Consider the following 19,861-nt stretch of genomic DNA (forward strand, 5'->3'; position numbering starts at 1 on the left):
ATTTATGAATAGGGTACCAATAGACATCCAAAAATTGCCGCTCACTCATTTTAAAAGCAAACTATATGATTGGTTAATTACTGTATCATATTATAATATTAAGGAATTTGAAGAAGATAAGAGTATATTGAAATAGGGATTTAAAAAAATAGTTGTAAAACTGCATTTGACGTTGTCTATTGTCTGTATACAAACTTAACGACAATAAAAATATTCTATTCTATTCTATAAGGAATATTTATATACAATGGCTGTTCTTGAAGAAACAGAAACAACTTTGTTTCGTAAAACTATGTTACTTTGTTTGTACCCATCCAAATCACACAATCACTTCCCACCATTTCATTATCACCACCGTATGATTCTTTACTCTCGCTAGACGATTACAATGCTGCTCAGAGTCACTATCACAAAGAAGGTCATCTTCGTGAATCACCCTTAGTTATGCGAGAGTTGAAGAAAGGGAGATAGAGAGATACAGTTCAAAGTCTAATTGAACTTTCTCGTAAATTTAGTACCGCGGCCTATATTCGAGATTTACTTTTTCTATAATCTCCTGTCAAAAGTTTAGGTGCGGTCTATATTCGCACGCTGCCTATATTCGCGCAAGTACGGTATGTAGGCTACATAAGCAAATACAAAACTTGCTTGAAAATACTCTGTTTCTTTTAATTTTCAAACCTTTTCAAATATTAAACGTGCATTAAAATACAAATAAAGTGAGTACAATGTTCGATAAAAAAGATATTTTTATATCCTATCCAAGTTTATTAACAAAGATGGAGTATAAAAAGCCTTAGTTACTGAATTATAAACACTTTCGTGAAAATTATGTGAAATATATGAATGTAATATTATTGTGAAATACCGTTTATTTTTCATGCCGTATTTTAAAACACACAGATTACTTTATCGCAGAAAAAGCAATGGTAAAGCCACTACCATATGATACATGTTTAACACAAGAAAAATAATTTCCTTTTGAGAAAAAAAGGAAGCATTTTACTCACCAGTGTCCCAAGAATCGTCTTCTGCACTGTGCATTCTAATTATTCGCATCGCCCTAATAATCTCAAGTTCTGCTGAGCCTGCGCAAAGAAGAAGAAAAAATAAATTTGATCATAATTAATTTATTACAAGTATTTAACACAAGGTGGAATAACAAATATATCGAATACATACATATCTCAAGGTAGAAGAATAAACATATCTCACCTGCTCTACTGACACAAAATAAAGTCAGTGTTTTAAATAGATTTGGTTTGTCAGATAGTTCTTAATGTTTGTGACAATTCTTGTGAATTTTAAATTGTCATTGTAAGGGAAAGAATAACAGGTAACTCTAATTGCTGGAAAGGAATGGTAGTCTCTCATTGCATAAGTAGTATTCTTCGTACGCAGATTCACTTGCATTGGAAATTCTCGTGAGGTAATAGTTCATTCAATTTTCAATTATATTCGTAGTTGCAAATGGAATAAGTTGTCTGAAGTTTCAGACGAATGACATGAAATTTGTTTATGGATGTAATACTAAAAACAAAAAGAAAAATCTTCGAAATGTCCACAAGGAAAATTTGTATTGTTATAAAGGGTCTGGCCTGGCAGAAACAATCTACCACTTTCAACAGTTGGTAGCTCGCATGGCCGCACTGTCAGTATAAAACCGAGCAATGTAGAGTGTAACAGGAAAGATGCAATTTTAGTTACAATGGAGTATTGGACCAAAACGCATGTCACTTTTGTGATTGTGTATTTCAAAAGTGGTAACAGTGTAATAGTTACACAGTGAAACTATAACATCCTTAGTTTGCAGCACTGAATAATAAATATGGTATTTTAAATTTTCGTGTGACATATTGATTTGAAATATGTAATAATCTGACATAATGCCATTTGCGAAACATACCTTTATATTGCGTTGACAAACTGTTTGTTGGGTGTTTCTGACTAACACGTGAAAATTTGTCTCCCTTCCTGTAGTTGCTTTGAGCACAGTTTCGCTTTGATGCACCATAGATAGATAGATAGATAGATAGATAGATAGATAGATAGATAGATAGATTGATAGATAGATAGATAGATAGATAGATATAAACAAATAGCTCCAGGTTTGTTATGAAAAGTCTGGATTTAATTTCAAAATGATTATAAAATCAATACGTTTCTCGTAAAATGGACAAACTTTACAATATTGTCACTACTCAACTTTCTCAAAAAAAAAAAAAAAAAACTTTGCGGCTTTCATTGTGGCTTTGCGGCTTCCAAGCTGTTTATCCCTGCCACTATTATAAGATTACAAAAGAGTTCTCTGACAGTTGGGCCGATATGCTATTACTAACACTTTGTCTGCCAGGGGGGTCATCTGGGACCGGCACAGAGTTTTCTGCTTAAGTCATGTCGGCCATATGTGACCGGCGTTTGAAGGTTTCATTTGGAGATATATAAAGATGACCGGCAAATTGACCGGCACGGCGCCCTGAAGCATTAACTACTTACCACGCCGCGCCGATCGCATAGGACCGGCACTATAAATGTGCACTTTCCAAAATAACCGATGTTCAATTTTCAAAATGATTATAACAGTCCTCCATATTAATGCAAGCACAACTCTATAACATGCATGGCGTGGATGGCAAAATTTCAAAATTAGGGATGGTGGTCAAAGTGCAGATAAGTTCAAAATATTGTGCTGAGGTTCGATGCATAAGTTAGTGCGGAATTCTTTTGGGTTGGCAAAAATGCGGCGTGAAGCGATTGTTTATCGTTATTCCGTTGTTTTACCGTAGTTTGGAGTTTGTGTGTTGTGAAACACAGGTTTTCTTCATTGTGAACGTATTATTGTATATATTTTTGAGACAAATTACGTAATATGGAATGTCAAGTTGAGAAAAGTGATCATTTCCGTCACATTTTACTTTTCGAGTTTAACCGAGAATTCAGTGCAGAACAATTTGTGCAGTGTACGGGAATGAAGCAATTGCTGAAAGAACAGCTTCTCTTTACCAATGACTAACAGATTTCTTCCAGTCAAAACCAATACAGTTCTACAGTAGAGGCATTGAACTGCTACCTGAACGTTAGCATTAGCTCATAGATAGTAGAGGTGAATACAACACTGAGTGATCGTGAGTTAATATAAGTGACAGTAAAATGTATGCAATGTATCATTTCACTCGTAGAATATGTTAATGTTATGTCTATGTTGTATGTGTATTTGAATTAACAGAACAGAAAAATAAAAATAAAACATAAAATATAAGAACCGCACGAACTTTTATGCATCGACCCTATAAAAATATATTAAGAGTATAGGATAAAGTATTTCTATATTTAGATAAGAATAAACTGATATGTACCATATATCTTACTGTGAGGTTTCCTATGATCCTGTGGAGCCCCAGGAACCTCATAATCAGGAATCTCTAATGTCTTCACTCCATCCAAGATTTGTTGCTCGTGTGTATGGTCTTCTTGGTGTGGAGTTCTTGGCGGATAACATTGACTTAAGCATATAGGGATTTGGTCCAATGCTTTCTCGTCCTCATCTGCAATCCATATAACAATTGAAAAGAAATTAACATATTAGGCCGTATTTATAAAGTTGAAAGATATCCTTCCAAGTATAAAGTTGACGTAAAAGATACTGCTTTAGGGTATAAGGTAGAGGTATAAGCATACCCTTTATTCCGTATTCATAATGATTACCTTATACTTACAAGGATATCCTTCATTGTTTAAAGTAAATGATGTCAAAACAATTGAGCATCTAGATACACAAATAGCTCGCTTATTACAAAATACCACGAAAAAGACTAAAAATGATACAGCATACGGAATCTTCCTTACAAACTATAGTAACTGATGAAAATAAATTGCTTCTGAAGTTATAGTGTAAGGTGTATAAACTGCTTATTAATAAAGAGAACCAACGTATGAAAGAAAAAAAATACTATGTCAACCAAAAATACTACGTCAATACTAGAAAAAAATACTATACCAACGTATGAAAAATTTGAAATTTTAATGATATACTTTCTAAAACGTAACTTACGTTATTACAGTGGTCCGAAAAAATGCAAAAGTGTTTTTTCAAGTCGTGATACCGCGGAGACATTGCGAATTTGGAAGATTAAAAAAGCAGTACAAAAAGGAAATAAAATCGGTTTATATCTTCTGGTCGCGCATGTGCTCTAAAGTTTGATTGATTTATAACAATTCACATTTCTACGATACTTTTTATCTTATTTAACTAGTCAATATTTAAATGACTGTAGTTATATCTTACTCAAACCGATAATGAATTAGTAAAAACAATTATTCAAATCGGTTAAGGCATTTCAATCGCGCAACGGCTGTTAATTCTTACAATGAGCGCCTGAATTTCTTAGAATTCCATTCCCAAATGGACATATTGCTCAAGTCACTGATTCCGGTAGGGCAAGTGGTATTCCGGTTCTAATCTGAGATAGGCGAGGTTGAGAAATAATAAATACAATAATATTTTTTTTAAAAAGGTTGAAATGCTTATGGACAAAATTCGTTCTTCCCTATAATATTTCGTTAATGGTTCTCCTGGTGCCTTAATTTGATTGATAATACATGTATTAACTTTCATATATCAAGTACATTTCTTGAAACATTTTACAGATTTGTTAAATTCACAAACTACTCTTCGGGAAAAGTGATGTCTGTGGTAAATTTCTGAAAATTTAAGTCTAACTTAAGCAATTGATCACCAAATAAATAAATAAATAAATAAATAAATAAATAAATAAGGAGAATGATTATGTGGTAGGCATAGATTACAATGTGTTATTACACCGTATAGGGGTTCTTACAGTAAGTGAATACTGATCTTTTAATTAGTAATAAAATTCTGAACTTTACCTCTTTCAAGAGCGAAAGCATACACGTGGCCTCCAGGGCTGGACAAGTATACAATCCAATGTTGATGAGGCAAGGATTTCTTCAAATCTTCGTCTATAATGAGAAAGTAATTCGAACATTATAACAACCAAAATATAATTGAAACAAGCATATACTTCAAAACTCAATAACTAAACTTATTTTCAAAACTATGCCCAGGAAGTATGTTAATAGTTTTTATAAGTATGACCTTAACAAAAATTAAACAAATAAATAAAATAAATGATAAATAAATAAATACATTAAAAATAAATTTAGAGCGTAATTTAACATATTCCACTTTTTGTGTTAGTGCTTTCATTTACAGCTAGGTTGTGAAGTAGTGGTGAAATGCGAGGGGCGGTCTAAAAGTTCCCGGAATTTTGTTGTGGCTCCTTATTACCACTATATAATTGCACCTTTACTTAATCGTCTCCTAAAAGTAGACACCTTCGGAACACACACACAAATTGTTCCACCGCTCCTGCGATTGGTGGATACACCGATGAAAGTCGTCTTTTGGTACCTTCCGAAGTTCAGTCGTCGCTTCGTTTTGATCTTTTTTACGGTGGAGAAACGGGTACCTTTGAGGCCTAATTTTAGCTTTGGAAAGAGCCATACATCCGACTGTGCTAAACTGTTTTAAAGGCTATTAAAGTCTATGAAGCAGATTTTTCCCAAAATTTGTACATGAACTTGATGTTTGCGCGTTGCTCGATCTGTGAAACTGAGCCAACTGATCACCAAACACACTTCTCTGTTCAGCTACACTACTCGTACACTAACTGTTATGACCTGATCACACTCGTCAAATTCATAATTAGGCAACGTAAGGATTGTACTGTGCAAGATTCACTGTAATTGCATCACAAATGCCAACATTACAACATTCCGGGATCTTTCAGACAGCCCCTCGTATATTACTAAAGACAATAAAGTAACTTAATTAATCTCACTATCAAAGGGGAATTTATGTTTAATACGCTTCTAAGTAACATGATAAAATACTCTCTAATCAGTTGTAAAATTAATACTGTATTTCCATAAGACAATAGAAAATAATTACCAAAAAAAAAAAAAAAAGAATGATTTCTCTACCTTGTGCTACAATGTTTACTAGAAGAACAAAATATAAAAATATTTCTTAACGTAATGTGATTTGTATGCAAGACATATCTTTAACTTTCTTAAAATTTGTTTTACCGCTCTGCTATTTGCTTCAACTTGCCGAAAGCTTTCGACACTCACGAGTATTTTATTCAATCCATTTTAAAGAAGATGGAGAATGGTTTCTTACTTAGAGGATATTTTAAGATAAGTACTTAAATACACCTGTAAATCTAAACGGATAATTTTTGAAATAATAAAAATCATCATGTAAATATTACCTATCCAGATAGGTATATTCAATTATCTATCCTAAGAGTTCCACAAATAAGTAACTAACTGTTCTTTTTTAATTTTACACCAGCCTTAAGGAACCACTTTTAACTGTTGAGAGCTACCAACTAATTGCAATCAGCAACAACAAAATAAACAGAAGCTTCAAGAAGTTATAATTTGTCTTTATTTTGCAATCTCAATATTTTTCTTCCTCTTAAGAGCCTGACTTACTAAAAATAATTCAAAACTTACCATTTTTATTTTGCTTGCTTTCCTAAGTAAAAGGAGATGAAGTGCAACTTACCACAATCATAGATAATGTTAATTTTACAACAGAAAATATAAACCTGAAAGATTTTTCAGTGTTGCCATTCATAGAAATTACAGTGTTGCCAGAGAACACTTAACCAAAAATCTAAGTTAAGGCAGCGACTAGAGGAAGGAACTCAACTGCATTTGATTACATATCATTTTGTTTTGGTATCCTGTGAACTAATTTTTCCATAATATTATTCTTTAATTTTAATAACTGTAGGTTAAAACTATTTTGTTTATTACAAACTAAATACAACTATTATTTAAAAAGTAGTTAAGAGGATTCCAAGACAACATGATACGTAATCATATGCAGTTTAGTTCTTTCCTCTAGTCACTGTTTTGACTTAGATTTTGGAGGAAATGTTATTATGGCAACATTGTAATTTCTATAAATGGCAACATTGAAAATTCTTTGGAGGAAATGTTATTCTGGCAACACTGTAATTTCTATGGATAGCAACAAAGAAAATTGTTCAGGTTCATGTTTTCTGTTGTAGAATAACATTATCTATGATTGTGGTAAGTTCCATTTCATTATCTCCTTTCACTTATGAAAAACAAGCAAAAAAAAAAATGATAAATTTTGTATTATTTTTAGTAAGTGAGGCTCTTAAATGAAATGTTCATAATTACGTTTAATATAAATGGATAGGAAGTGAAGAACTTTAAGCAAACTTTATTAAGCAAAATAAATAAATGATTTTATAAATAAATAAAGAATACAAACAATAACATGCCTAAAAATTGTAATTATTTTCATGTTAATTGTTAGACTTAAAATATAGCAACAAAGCTAATGTTAGTAAATGAATTTATTTACAAGAATTTGCCATCCATTCAGCAATGCTTCCCTAGCTACAAATTAGAACTATTTGCACACTCACTTATTTTACTAAATACTAAAAGAAAAACTTATAGCAACTTTATTTTCATTAATTTTCTCTTTAAGAAGAAATCATAAATTTCAAGAAAATTTAAGAATGTACTTAAATAAAACTTTTGTCTGTATTGTGTTCATAAACATAACATAAGAATACAATATATATTCTGTAATTTTAATGCAAATAATTAAGGGCCTATCTGGTTTGCCATAAGGACGAGAAAGTGTCATGTGATCAGGTCAAAAGTCACGTTGCATGCTAAGTCGAGTCTGGTGATTCCAAATCACGATGTGAGATATTTCAAGCACGTAACCTCCGTGTAGGGCGCCCTGGGCAATTCGAAGAAAACACACATACTTTGTCATTACTATTGATTTTACTCAAACAACTTGACTTTTGCAATTTCTATCCATATTTACCTTACGTGCTATACATAGTTTTTAAGCTCTTCATTATGTCTTTGCAATAAGCTTTCAATTAGCCATCTCCTTATTATATACTTTATCATTATTATTGATTTTACTCAAACAGTTTGAATTTTGACAATGTTCTATTCATATTTACCTCACGTGCTATACATAGTTTTTAAGCTCTTCATAATGTTTTTGCAATAAACTTTTAATTAGCCATCTTCTTATTATAGCTTTTGAGATTTGTGGTCAACTTCATTTTTTTTCATTGATTTTCCATTGATTTTAAAGTTCATGTTTCGTGATATTTTACTGTGTTCCATCCATTTTAGGACAATTTCTGTTTTGAATGTAGAATCTCCATGGTCTGTCCTATATTTGAGCTGAATTTCAGCGGTCTCTCTCTTTTGTTTTTCGAGTTAAGTGGAGGAATAATTTGTTTTTCAATTATTTTCCGTTGACATTAATGTTTCATGCTTTTTTGTTTGTTTGTTTGTTTGTTTGGAATATGTTCTATCCACTTTAGGACAATTTGCTTTTGGAATATAGAATCTACATAGTCTCTTCTACATTTGAGCTCAATTTCAGACACCTTTCCCAAAGTCTATTCACATCATTGCACCCGGTTATGCCCTTTCTGTATAAGTATACACTCGAAACAAATATGGCATTAATGAGTTCTTAAAAACTGAAGATATAAATGGATTCATCACTTCAAGAACTGTGGAGTAAATTGCCTTTAAGAAAGAGTGAATTCTTTACTCCAGATTTAATCATTTTCAATTCATGGAATTAAAACAGAACAATTTCTTAAAAATGATGAATTACAGACAAATGTATTTAACACCTCTATAAGTTGCTGAAACAATCGATCTTCCAACACACACAATTTTATATACATTTTGAATTAAACTTTTTGTTAATTTTTGATAAAGATTTAGTCAACAAATTTCCACAAGCCAATACCTATGTTAGGTACAATCAGTGACAAAAGTTATTTCCGTTTGATAAAATTTAGTTTGGAAATGGCGGTCGTATGGCTGGAACGTACAGATAATTACATTCTTTTTAATTTACTGAAAACTGTACTCAATTACTGTACTGTACTGTAATTTACTGAAAATTGTCCTTCCACTCTTTAGTTATTTATGAAACTAATTTTATCAAACGAAAAGAATTTTTGTCACTGACTGTACATGTGTCCCTAATTTAATATAAGTTTTAGGGAATGCTAATTGTTTTATTGTTATTAAATTGAAATAGTAAATTCTACACTGAAAATAAGTTGTTTTTTTTTCTGATGTAATTTTCCACAACGTTTTGTTAGATCTTAAAGCATTGTATCTTACCTAGCCTTGGAATGTTATGTAATGCTGTGCGTCCACTTCCTATGTACTGTATATGACGGGTATGATTAGCTGTGAATAAAAAATAAAGTTTTATCGTAAGAAAAAAGGAGCAAATGAATGTAAGTATATTAAAGAGCGTAATAATTATAATTGGCGTTAAAAGCTGGAAGTATCAAACACATTATATATATATATATATATAAATGAAAAAAGAAAACAAAGATTTAAACATTTTTTTTACACACCAGATCTTCTGCTCGAGCGAATTTACAATGAACAAGTGAATGACTGGACTGGGATACGAACCAGGGATGTCCGACATATCGTGCTGATGCGTTTACTATGAAACCCAGTCCGCTTCCCAGAACACCACCCACTTTCTCACTCCTGAAGTCGGAGCTTTCCCCTTCGACCACATGGCTTGTACCACAGCCTAGATGCTGTGCTTGGACAATCTATTGTCCATATACCGAGCACCTATTGACGATTGTAATTTCATATATTAACGAAAGAAGGAAAGAACCGATTTAAACTTATTTCTACACACCAGACCCTTTCATTAATATATATATGAAATTATAATCGTCAAATATGTTCTCAATATATAGACAGTGGAATGTCCAAGCACAGCACAAGCCATGTGGTCTGAGTGGAGAGAACCGACTTTAGGAGTGAGAGAGTGTGTAGCTGTTCAGAGGAGCAGACTGCGTGAAGAAATGGTTAATGCTTCGGCACTATATGACGGATATTTCTGGTTCGAGTCGCAGTCCGGTCATTCACTTTTTCACTCGCTGTGTGTTATTGAGATTTTGCATATGTTCATATTGAGATGAAAATAGAAATTGATTCAAATTCCAGGTAATATTAGAACAGATCATGCACTTTTATTAATCAACTCATTTGTATCTTGTACACTGTCTTTGATTAGAAGCTAACATATCAATGCTCTTCGTAAAGTTCAATCCTACTTTAATTTTTGTACTTAACTTTTGTAAATATTCTAAAGCCACTGAGGAATATTAAACATGTAGAAAATAAGTTAGGTGCAATCTACGAAATGCTATTAAACAAATTAACACTTGTTTTCAATGCCTTGTTTTAGATCAAAACTTTAGATGCTCAGCTCATGACGTCATCATAGTTGAGCATCCAAGTTTATATAACTAACTAACTCTATGGCCTATGGAACCCGGAAGTTCAATGCCGCACTCACAAGAACTCTTCGCTGACTTCTATTTCTAGCCAACTGGATCCAGTTCTCCTCCCACATACACCTAGGTCTTCCTAATGGTCGCTTTCCGATTACATTTCCAATTAAAACTTTGAAAGTGTTCTATCCTGGCTACATGACCTGCCCACCGAAGCCTCCTAGACTTGATGACCCTAATAATCTTTGGTAAACCGTATAAATTATAATATATAGTTCCTCGTTATGAAGTTTCCGCCATTCACCATTTCCGTTCCTCTTGGGTCCAAATATTCGTCTCAGGATTTTGTTCTCAAATACTTTCAGTCTACGTTCTTTCCTCAGAGTAAGCGACAATCTTTTGCAACCATACAGTATAACAGGCATGATTATCGTTATATATATATTAAGCTTCAAATTCCTGAACAGAATTCGCGACGACAAGAGATTTTGAACTGAATAATAACACGAATTTTCTGCTTTCAGTCAACATTTAATTTCTTCGTGAATATGGTTTTGGCCTGCTAATATTGATCCTAGATATTTGAAAGTATCCACTTTGTCAAAAGTATTATTTGATATTTTAACGCACCTATAATGTTTAAATGAGAATTCAAAATTATTCTTTTCAGAAACAATTTAAGGTTAATCAGCAAAAAAGCCTTAAATGAATACAAAAGCCTGCTAAGTGATTAAGAAAGAATTGTAAATCTTTGCGCTTTAACCAGAATTCATATAACAAATGAAGGAACAATTGTGCGGCTTTCTTTGTAGTAAAAATAAAACTAAGAATTATTAGAAGAGCAATGAACAGTCCGCATTCGAAATTAAGTTATAAAGGTTCAGTTCTAATGTGACCTTGCATTTTAGATTTCATAGCTCTATTACTTGAGCACGCATTGTTCCTTGATTGGGAGAATTATTGTCACCTTTTTTCCGACATAAAGCAAGAAAACAACATATCTATTCTATTTAATTATTTTCTGAACTAAATGTGTGAATGGACAAAATGACTGGACATAATTTGTGAAGTCTTTGTTCTGTACGTTGTTTAGTTGCGTGAAGTTAATTTCTGTTGGAAGGTTTAATTGAAATGCCGATTATAATGATCAGTGATTGAACAATATAAATACACGTGTTATTTTGTGGCCTTCATTCTCTCTCCAAAAAGAAATAATTACTAGAGTTGCCGATGTATTCAAAATTTAAAAGAAAAAAACAAGAATCTCAGAAATGATCAAAAAAATGAATAAAAAGATTGCGATCTTGGCCAATAATTAGTTTTTAGATCAGGGGTCACAAAATTTTTTAATTTTCCCTAAATTGAATTTTCGTATTTTCTATGGATTAACCACATCATACTGAGTTAAGTGATAGTTTGAGTTTGGCTACACTACACGTAGTTCTCCACATATAAAGCGTAAAATAAAATTTTTGATCGACACATATTGGATCTTTTGATCCAAAAAGAAATATCCACTGCAGTTGCCAATGAATTTAGAAAATAAAAAATGAAAAAGAAAGAAAGAAAAGAAAAGAAAATGAAAAGAAAAACTATTTTTCGTCAATAGATTGTATCTAGAAACCAACTTAATTGATTGCAAGTAACTGTGAATGTAACTGATGAGAAAAAAAAAAAACACCGCGAATTTCTTTGAGCCCGTAAACCTATTCCAACAGTAAAAATAAAATAGAACAAAATAAAATTTTGAAGAACAAACGTAAATGTGTTCACATGAAACACAGGAAATACTGAGATGCATTTTTATCTTGTATACATGATATTACATAAATATAAACGATATAAATACTGAGAAGGTAAAACTCAACGAATGCTACAATTTCGTGATTGATATTATGTATCTTCATCAGACAGAAAGTGCTTGTCAAACATGGAAGACTAGAGTTTGGACAGGGACCAAATAAATCCGTAGCTAACAGCTAACAAATTCTTAGGAGATAATTATATTACACAACGGATTTAATCTAAAGTTCGTAACGAATTTTTGCAGAAAATATCATACAATTTTGTTTCTATATTCGTTCTTAATGGCATTGAACAGATGGATTCTTTTTCCTAACACTTCAACACTGACGTGTGAAACATTTTTTTTTAAAGTAATACAAGATGAAACGTATACAGGGTACTACAAAAATTTTTCACAATATTTTGAAAATAGATTGTTCACATCAAAATAAGAAAATAATTTAACGTGATCTGTGGTCGGAAGTGCATAGTTTGCATAGTTTTGTTCTTATATGGTGCTGAAAACGTGAACAAATGAACTATAAAGGTCTATAGTTCCTCTACTATAGAACCTATTGTCATCATCATCATCATAAGTATTCTGCCTTTATTGGCAGGTCACTTGCCGCAGCTGAGAAGATTCCAGGCTCCACGGTCCTCCGCTAACTTCTTCGTCTTCGCGTATGATCTTTCTGTTTTTATATCATCCATTAATTGTAGTCTCCTTCGCCCCCTCCCTCTCTTTCCCGACACCATACCCTCTAGGATGTCCCTCATGATACAATCTCTTCTTAGGCAATGTCCCAACCAGTTCCTCTTCCTCTTCCTAATAATATCTAAAAGTGTTCTTTTCTCACCCACCATTTCTAACACTCTCTCATTCGTTTTGCGCTCGACCCAACTAATTCTTTCCATTCTTCTCTACACCCACATTTCGAAGGCTTCCAGTCGATTTTCATCACCTTTACGTAATGTCCACGTTTCCGCCCCATATAGTACAACACTCCATACGAAGCATTTTATAAATCTTTTTCTCAACTCTTTGTTCAAGGTCCCACAAAACAGACTTTTCTTCCTCCTAAAGGCTTCTTTCGCCATTCCTATCCTTGCTTTTATTTCACGTTCGCACTTCATGTTATTACTAAGAATACTACTCAGATATCGAAAACTATTCACTTGTTCTATTTTCTCCCCTCCTACTTTTATATTTAACACAGACCCCTTCGTTCCAATCACCATGGCTTTTGTCTTTCTAACATTTATTTTCATCCCATATTCTTCAAAGCCCTTTCTCATTTTTTCTAACATTTTATTGATTTTCTTTTCAGATTCTGCAACAAGCGCCATATCATCTGCAAATCTTATGCATCTAATCATTCTACCTCCTACCGAAATACCATCACCATCATGTAAACTCTTTTTCACTATCTCTTCTAGATATACATTAAGACCTATTGTAGTCAGGTCAAAATATCACTGAGGAACTAGTATGTGAACTATCCAAATATAAATCATTCAGAACCTTCGATACTTGCACAATCATTTTTAGAGGGACTGTTTGGGAGTACTTATCACTCTCCACCTAGCTCTCTAAACATTGGTGTACAAGTACTGGAGCATTCTTAAACATGGATATTTGGATAGTTCACATACCAGTTCCTCAGTGATGTCTTCAGCCGAGTACAATAGGTTCCATAATAGTGAAGCTATAAACTTTTAAAGTTTACTCGTTTTCGACACACTGTAACTCCGAAACTATCCACTTTCGAGCACAGGTTCATATGAACTTTTTTTCTTATTTCGATGTGAGAAATCTGTTCCCAAAATTATTGTCGCGCATTTTTGAAACACCCTGTATTTCTGTTACTGTTACTGTAACTAAAATCATACAGTTGTAATGTTCTGTCATTCTGATGATTAAATCAAAAAGAACTAATAATAATTAGTCATTTATTTAATAATTAGTCATTTAATTAATAATTAGTCATTTAATTAAAAGAGAACTAATAATAATGAGTCATTTAATTAATACTTTCTTCGAATCTACAGGTGTTCTATATTGAATTTGACAGTAAAACATGCTTCTTATTTAAAATATTATAATTGCTATTGTTATGTGTAGCGAAAATACAAAACAAGAAAAGGTAACGAAAATAATAATTTTCTTTAATCTTACTTTCGATATCAAGGTCCTCAAAAGAAGCATACTCTGCTTTAAGAAAATGAAATAGAAAATAATGAAATAATTGAATAATAAAGAAAATATAAGAAATATTTTCTCGCTAAGATTTTTAACTTGGTTACAAGTGCACATTTTTTAACATGATGTTATTGAACTTTTAGTATTATTATTATTAATTTTATTGAAATCAATAAACAAACATACATTTTTGTAAAAGTCTTAAAACAGAAATATACGTATTAAACATTTCACCAGAGAATAACATACTTATCCTACAAGATATCGTTTATTCCGAATTTTGGAAATCTATTAAATATTTTTTTAAATGTAATTTTAATAAATTTTCTTCCAAAATTTAAAGGAATAATGGTAGAAATGGATTAGTCATGGTTCTGATATGTATGTTGAATATGTACTTTTGTTCAAAATAGTTGAGCTTTAAATTTAAACTTAATTCTGTTTGCTTTAACCTTCTCCAAAGTATCTATGGCTCATAAGAGCCTGACATACTAAACATAATACAAAATTTAACCATTTTGTTTTGCTTGTTTTTCATAAGTGAAAGGAGATAATGAAATGCAATTTACCACAATCATAGATAATGTTATTCTACAACAGGAAATGAGCTCCCTCGTGGCTAAGGGGTTACCGTACGCGCCTTTGGCGTGGGAGACCCGGGTTTGATTCCCGGCGGTAGCTCATGTGGTTCGGATTCCACGTTAATCAGTAGGTCAACGTCTCATACAGCCTCGCTGCTGAACGAGACGTTATTCCCAAAATCAACTCAACTCAACTATAACAGAAAATATAAACCTCAAGAATTTTCAGTGTTGCCATCCATTGATATTACAATGTTGCCACAATAACAATTCTTCCAAAATCTAAGTTAAGGCAGCGACTAGAGGAACGAACTCAACTGCATTTGATTACGTATCATGTTCTTTTGGTTTCCTGTGAACTATTTTATTAAACAATAGTTGCATTTAGTTTGTAATAAAAAATAGTTCTAACATACAGATATTAAAATTAAATAATGTTATTTAAAAAGTAGTTAACAGGATACCAAAACAACATGATACGTAATCAAATGCAGTTGAGTTCGTTCCTCTTGTCGCTGCTTTAACTTAGATTTTGGGGGAAATGTTATTCTGGTAACACTATGATTTCTATGGATGGCAACACTAAAAATTCTTGAGGTTCATGTTTTCTGTTGTAGAATAATATTATCTATGAATGTGGTAAGTTGCATTTCATTATCTCCTTTCATTTATGGTAAAAAAAATAAGCAAAAGAAAAATGGTAAATTTTGCATTATTTTTAGTATGTCAGGCTCTGAACTTTTAAACTTGTAAAGGTTACCTGATTATTTATGTTACAAGTACACTTATAAATAAATGACTGCAAAAACTTGTGTGTCGAAAGTAACAAAGGCGTTGCAATTAATTTTATGCTTACCTTATCCTATAAGCTATTATCTTGTATCATTTTCATACTTTAAATATTTTCATGAAATTATATGATTATCTGTAAATTCATAAATGTATTTATTACTCTTCATAATGAAGTTTATGATTATTTTTCGTATATACATAGGTTGGATAAATGTAGTGGCAACGCTCTTCTCACGTTAGAGGGCACTACAAGAGTATTGTAGCTAATAAGGTAGTGTGAAATGATAAAGTATAGTCAGTGGTAACGACTGTGTGTTATTTAATCAAAAGCAGCAGTACCGTAAAGTAGCAGCGCAATAACAATATCTTTCAGAAAGACAAACAACCAGGGCCGTTCCTAGGCAATTTATCACTCCGTGCTATTGCATCATTTGCAGCCCCCCTTTCTCCAAAAAGAATAAATCTTAAAAGTCACGATTTTAAGTATGCTACTCCATCATGAACAATGAAGGAGAGGGAAAGAACAATAGCACTCAGAAAGGCCTAAAGAATACAAATACAATCTCGTTGTGTCTGTTTTTTTCTTTATATAATAATCTACTATGTTAGTGAAAGATAAACGAAACACACCTGCAGAGGAAAGATGGTAATCCTTTTTATAGAATTCAATATCGAACCTCAATCTCAATATATCATTTTGCAATTCGAGTGCAACTAGCTCTTTTATCTTTATTTCTTGGTTTTCCTTCTACATCTCTTAGATTTTTTTAAAAAATCTTGCTTCCACCTTCAATGATAAGCAATTTATTTGTGACAAAGACAAGACTGATTTTCATATCAAAACTGTGATAACTATGTAAATGGAACAGATGTTCACTACTGTTCGAGAACTGAGATTTTGTATTTGACAACAATCAAACAATTCATGCTAGGGTTTGTTTGACCATTTGCTGTAGCAGTATCCATGTGATCTTAAATTAATGCGGCCTAAACAAAATTTATAAATATAATATTCAAACTAGAAGATCAGCTTAGTAAATTTAACTATCATCATCATCATCATGAAAACTGTTTCCAACAAGAAATATTTATTTTAAATAATATAGTTATGACAGATTTTACCGCCCCTAGAAAACTGCCGCCTTGTGCAAATACACGTGTTGCACATATAGTAGAGCCGGCCCTGCAAACAACATGCGTCGATCAAGATTAAAGTGGCACGTGGACATGATGTACAATAATTTTTTTTTTTAGGTACTTCGTGACGATCTTTCTACCAAAATGAAGATATCACTTTATGGAAAGCACTATGACGCAAGAGAAGGCATCATCCGTGCATATGACGATCCTTATAAGACATGGATAAAGATTCACGAATTGACGGTGTGTGATGCCTTCTACATATGACGCAAGGTGATAGAGATGGAAGGCGATTACGTTGAAGGATTATAACAGGTGTGGCACAAGGTGACAGAGATGGGAGGCGATTACGTTGAAGGAATATAACAGATGTGGCACAAGGTGATAGAGATGGGAGGCGGTTACGTTGAAGGAATATAACAAGTGTGGCACAAGGTGATAGAGATGGAAGGCGGTTATGGTGAAAGCATATAACAGGTGTGACACAAGGTATTAAAGGTGGGAGGTGGTTACGTTGAAGGAATATAATAGGTGTGGCACAAGGTGATAAGAGATGGGAGGCGGTTACGTTGAAGGAATATAACAAGTGTAGGCACAAGGTGATAGAGATGGGAGGTGGTCACGTTGAAAGGATATAACAGGTGTTGCACAAGGTGATAGAGATGGGAGGCAATTATGTTGAAAGAACGTAACAGGTGTTTTGTATATAAAGGCAGATACGAATAGTGATAATATTGTCGTTACTATTTATCCAGCCCTTGTGTATTATCTAGCACATATTAGCTAATAAATATGTTATTTAATATGTGCACTACATTAATAATAATATAAATAGTATAGTTAATAACAAGATCCTCGATTTCAAGTGTTTGCTTCAGTACACGTAACTATAATTAACACTTTCCTAATGTTTCCTAAACTAGCTTTGAAGAAACCAATTAGTTTCGATTTTGTAATAAACGAAGATTTTAGCAGTTAATATGTGATAATATAATACTATGTTGGTGTGTATATATATATATTCATCATTAAATTTCTAAACGTAGCTCAAAAACTATGAGTAACATTATTAACAGTACTTGGATTTCACAAGTACTTCTGTATATAACATGAGGTATTGTTGGTTTAGATAACAGTATATAAGATAATTCAAAAAGAAAAGTGAATTACCTGCCTCTGAAGCTCGTGGTTCTCTTTCGATATATTTTGTATGATTATTGTCACTTCCTGCTGTAAAATTAAAAAGAATTAATTGCTTAATAATCTATTAACTTGCATATTTTCATAAGTTTATATTCAAAAAAAGCAGTGCTTTAATTTAAAAAAAAACTTGTACTGAAATAACAATACAATTTCTACAATGGTTAGATATTTGAATAACTATAGTTTATGATCCTGGTAACATGAACTTGGTGATCTATAGAAATCTATTAGAATGTAAGTACTTATTTTCTATCATCGACATGCATGTTAGAAAGAAAATACTTGAATTACTTCTAGTTTCTATTGGAACAGAATGCATGCTTTGAGAAAATTGCAAGTGATTTGACAGCCATTGCCACAAGTTTTAAAATGGCGGAAAGAGAATGAACAATCAAAAATGAAAAATCGAAGAGAAACGTAGTTCCTTTTAAACATAATGGAAAGAACAATGTATTAATGTTTTCGAGAGAATGATTATCATAATACTAATGAAATACGCTGCGAAGAATGTAGGACGAAAAGAAACATTAGAAGAAAAATTATGGTGACTGGGACGAGGAGTTTCGTATTAAATATATATATATATATATATATATATATATATATATATATATATATATATATATATATATATATATATGAGGTAGAAACTATAAAATATGACTGTCTTCTTGATATCTTACTATATTATTAGTGACAGTATGAGAGGCGATGTTAAAAATAAAATTAATAATAATAATAATAATAATAGTAATAATAATATAATGCAAAGTACATTTAAGAGGAAAGAAAGTCTATCTTCTAGATCTTTAAATAGAATATCACAAGAAATATTAGTAAAACATTTCGTGTAGATTCTTTACGGAGAAAAATCGGCATTAACAGTGACGGAAAACAATTTTAAAATAATGGAAATAATTAGCTGAGCCTAACGGAAAGTGAATGAAGAAGTGCTGAGAAACTAACTTGGACGTTGTCTAAAAAGAATCCGTATCCTGAAGGATGCGATGGAAGATATTGTGAATGAAAACTAATGGAAGAGGCTCCGAGTAATAGATAATATCAAAACCAGTGGCGGATCTAGCGCGGAGCCGGGGGCCTAGGTCCCCCAGTTTTCAGAATGATAAAAATAATTTAAGGTATTATTTACATATTTTTGAAAGTTCATAGTAAACTCATAATATGCCTATCTGTCTGGGGAGGAGCAATCTGGGTTCTGGCAGGCTCCCCCAGTTTTTACCTTCTAGATCCGCCACTGATCAAAACCCACAAGGATACGCCAAGATGAAGAAACTACAGCGGATTTTAGCTTATACAGCGTGTTTCAAAACAACATCGACAACGTTTGGGGGGTGATTCCTGACACAAGATAAGATAAGAAAGTATAGATCAACCTGGTTGCACAAATGCTTCCTTTCGGAGTTAATAGGCTGCCGAGAATATCAGAAAATAACCTTTAAACATCTATAGCTCCAATACTATAGGACCTATCGTAGTCGGGTCAAGACTTCACTTAGGAACTAATATGTGCCCTATCCAAAAATAAATGTTTTATAATTCTGTGGAACTCGTGCAACAATTTTAACAGAGAATGTTTAGCTACGGACATATAATTTGAAGTACCCACTAACTCTCTCTATAAAAATTGTTGTGTAGTACCTTAGAATTCTGAAACATGTATTTTTGGATAGCGTACATATAAGTTCCAAAGTGCAGTCTTGTCCCGACTACGGTAGGTCCCATAGCTTTGGAATTGTCGAAGTTTA

The 19,861-nt window shown here is 32.4% G+C and overlaps 1 protein-coding gene across 1 annotated transcript in view; it reads right to left on the reverse strand.

Moving 5' to 3' along the window:
• The window catches only part of LOC145692677 (uncharacterized), a 1,521,027-nt gene that overhangs the window by 1,452,316 nt on the left and 48,850 nt on the right, over window positions 1–19,861 (reverse strand). Inside the window, exons 4-9 of the mRNA XM_081768059.1 lie at window positions 18,063–18,122; window positions 14,356–14,388; window positions 9,247–9,315; window positions 4,888–4,980; window positions 3,357–3,545; window positions 1,011–1,088 (exon numbers count right to left, since the gene is read on the reverse strand). Of these exons, the coding sequence (XP_081624185.1) occupies window positions 1,011–1,088; window positions 3,357–3,545; window positions 4,888–4,980; window positions 9,247–9,315; window positions 14,356–14,388; window positions 18,063–18,122 (522 nt within the window). The remainder of the gene's footprint in view (window positions 1–1,010; window positions 1,089–3,356; window positions 3,546–4,887; window positions 4,981–9,246; window positions 9,316–14,355; window positions 14,389–18,062; window positions 18,123–19,861) is intronic.

This window comes from Thermobia domestica, chromosome 8 (genome assembly GCF_964235325.1).
Source record: "Thermobia domestica chromosome 8, izTheDome1.hap1.1, whole genome shotgun sequence".
Taxonomy (NCBI): domain Eukaryota; kingdom Metazoa; phylum Arthropoda; class Insecta; order Zygentoma; family Lepismatidae; genus Thermobia; species Thermobia domestica.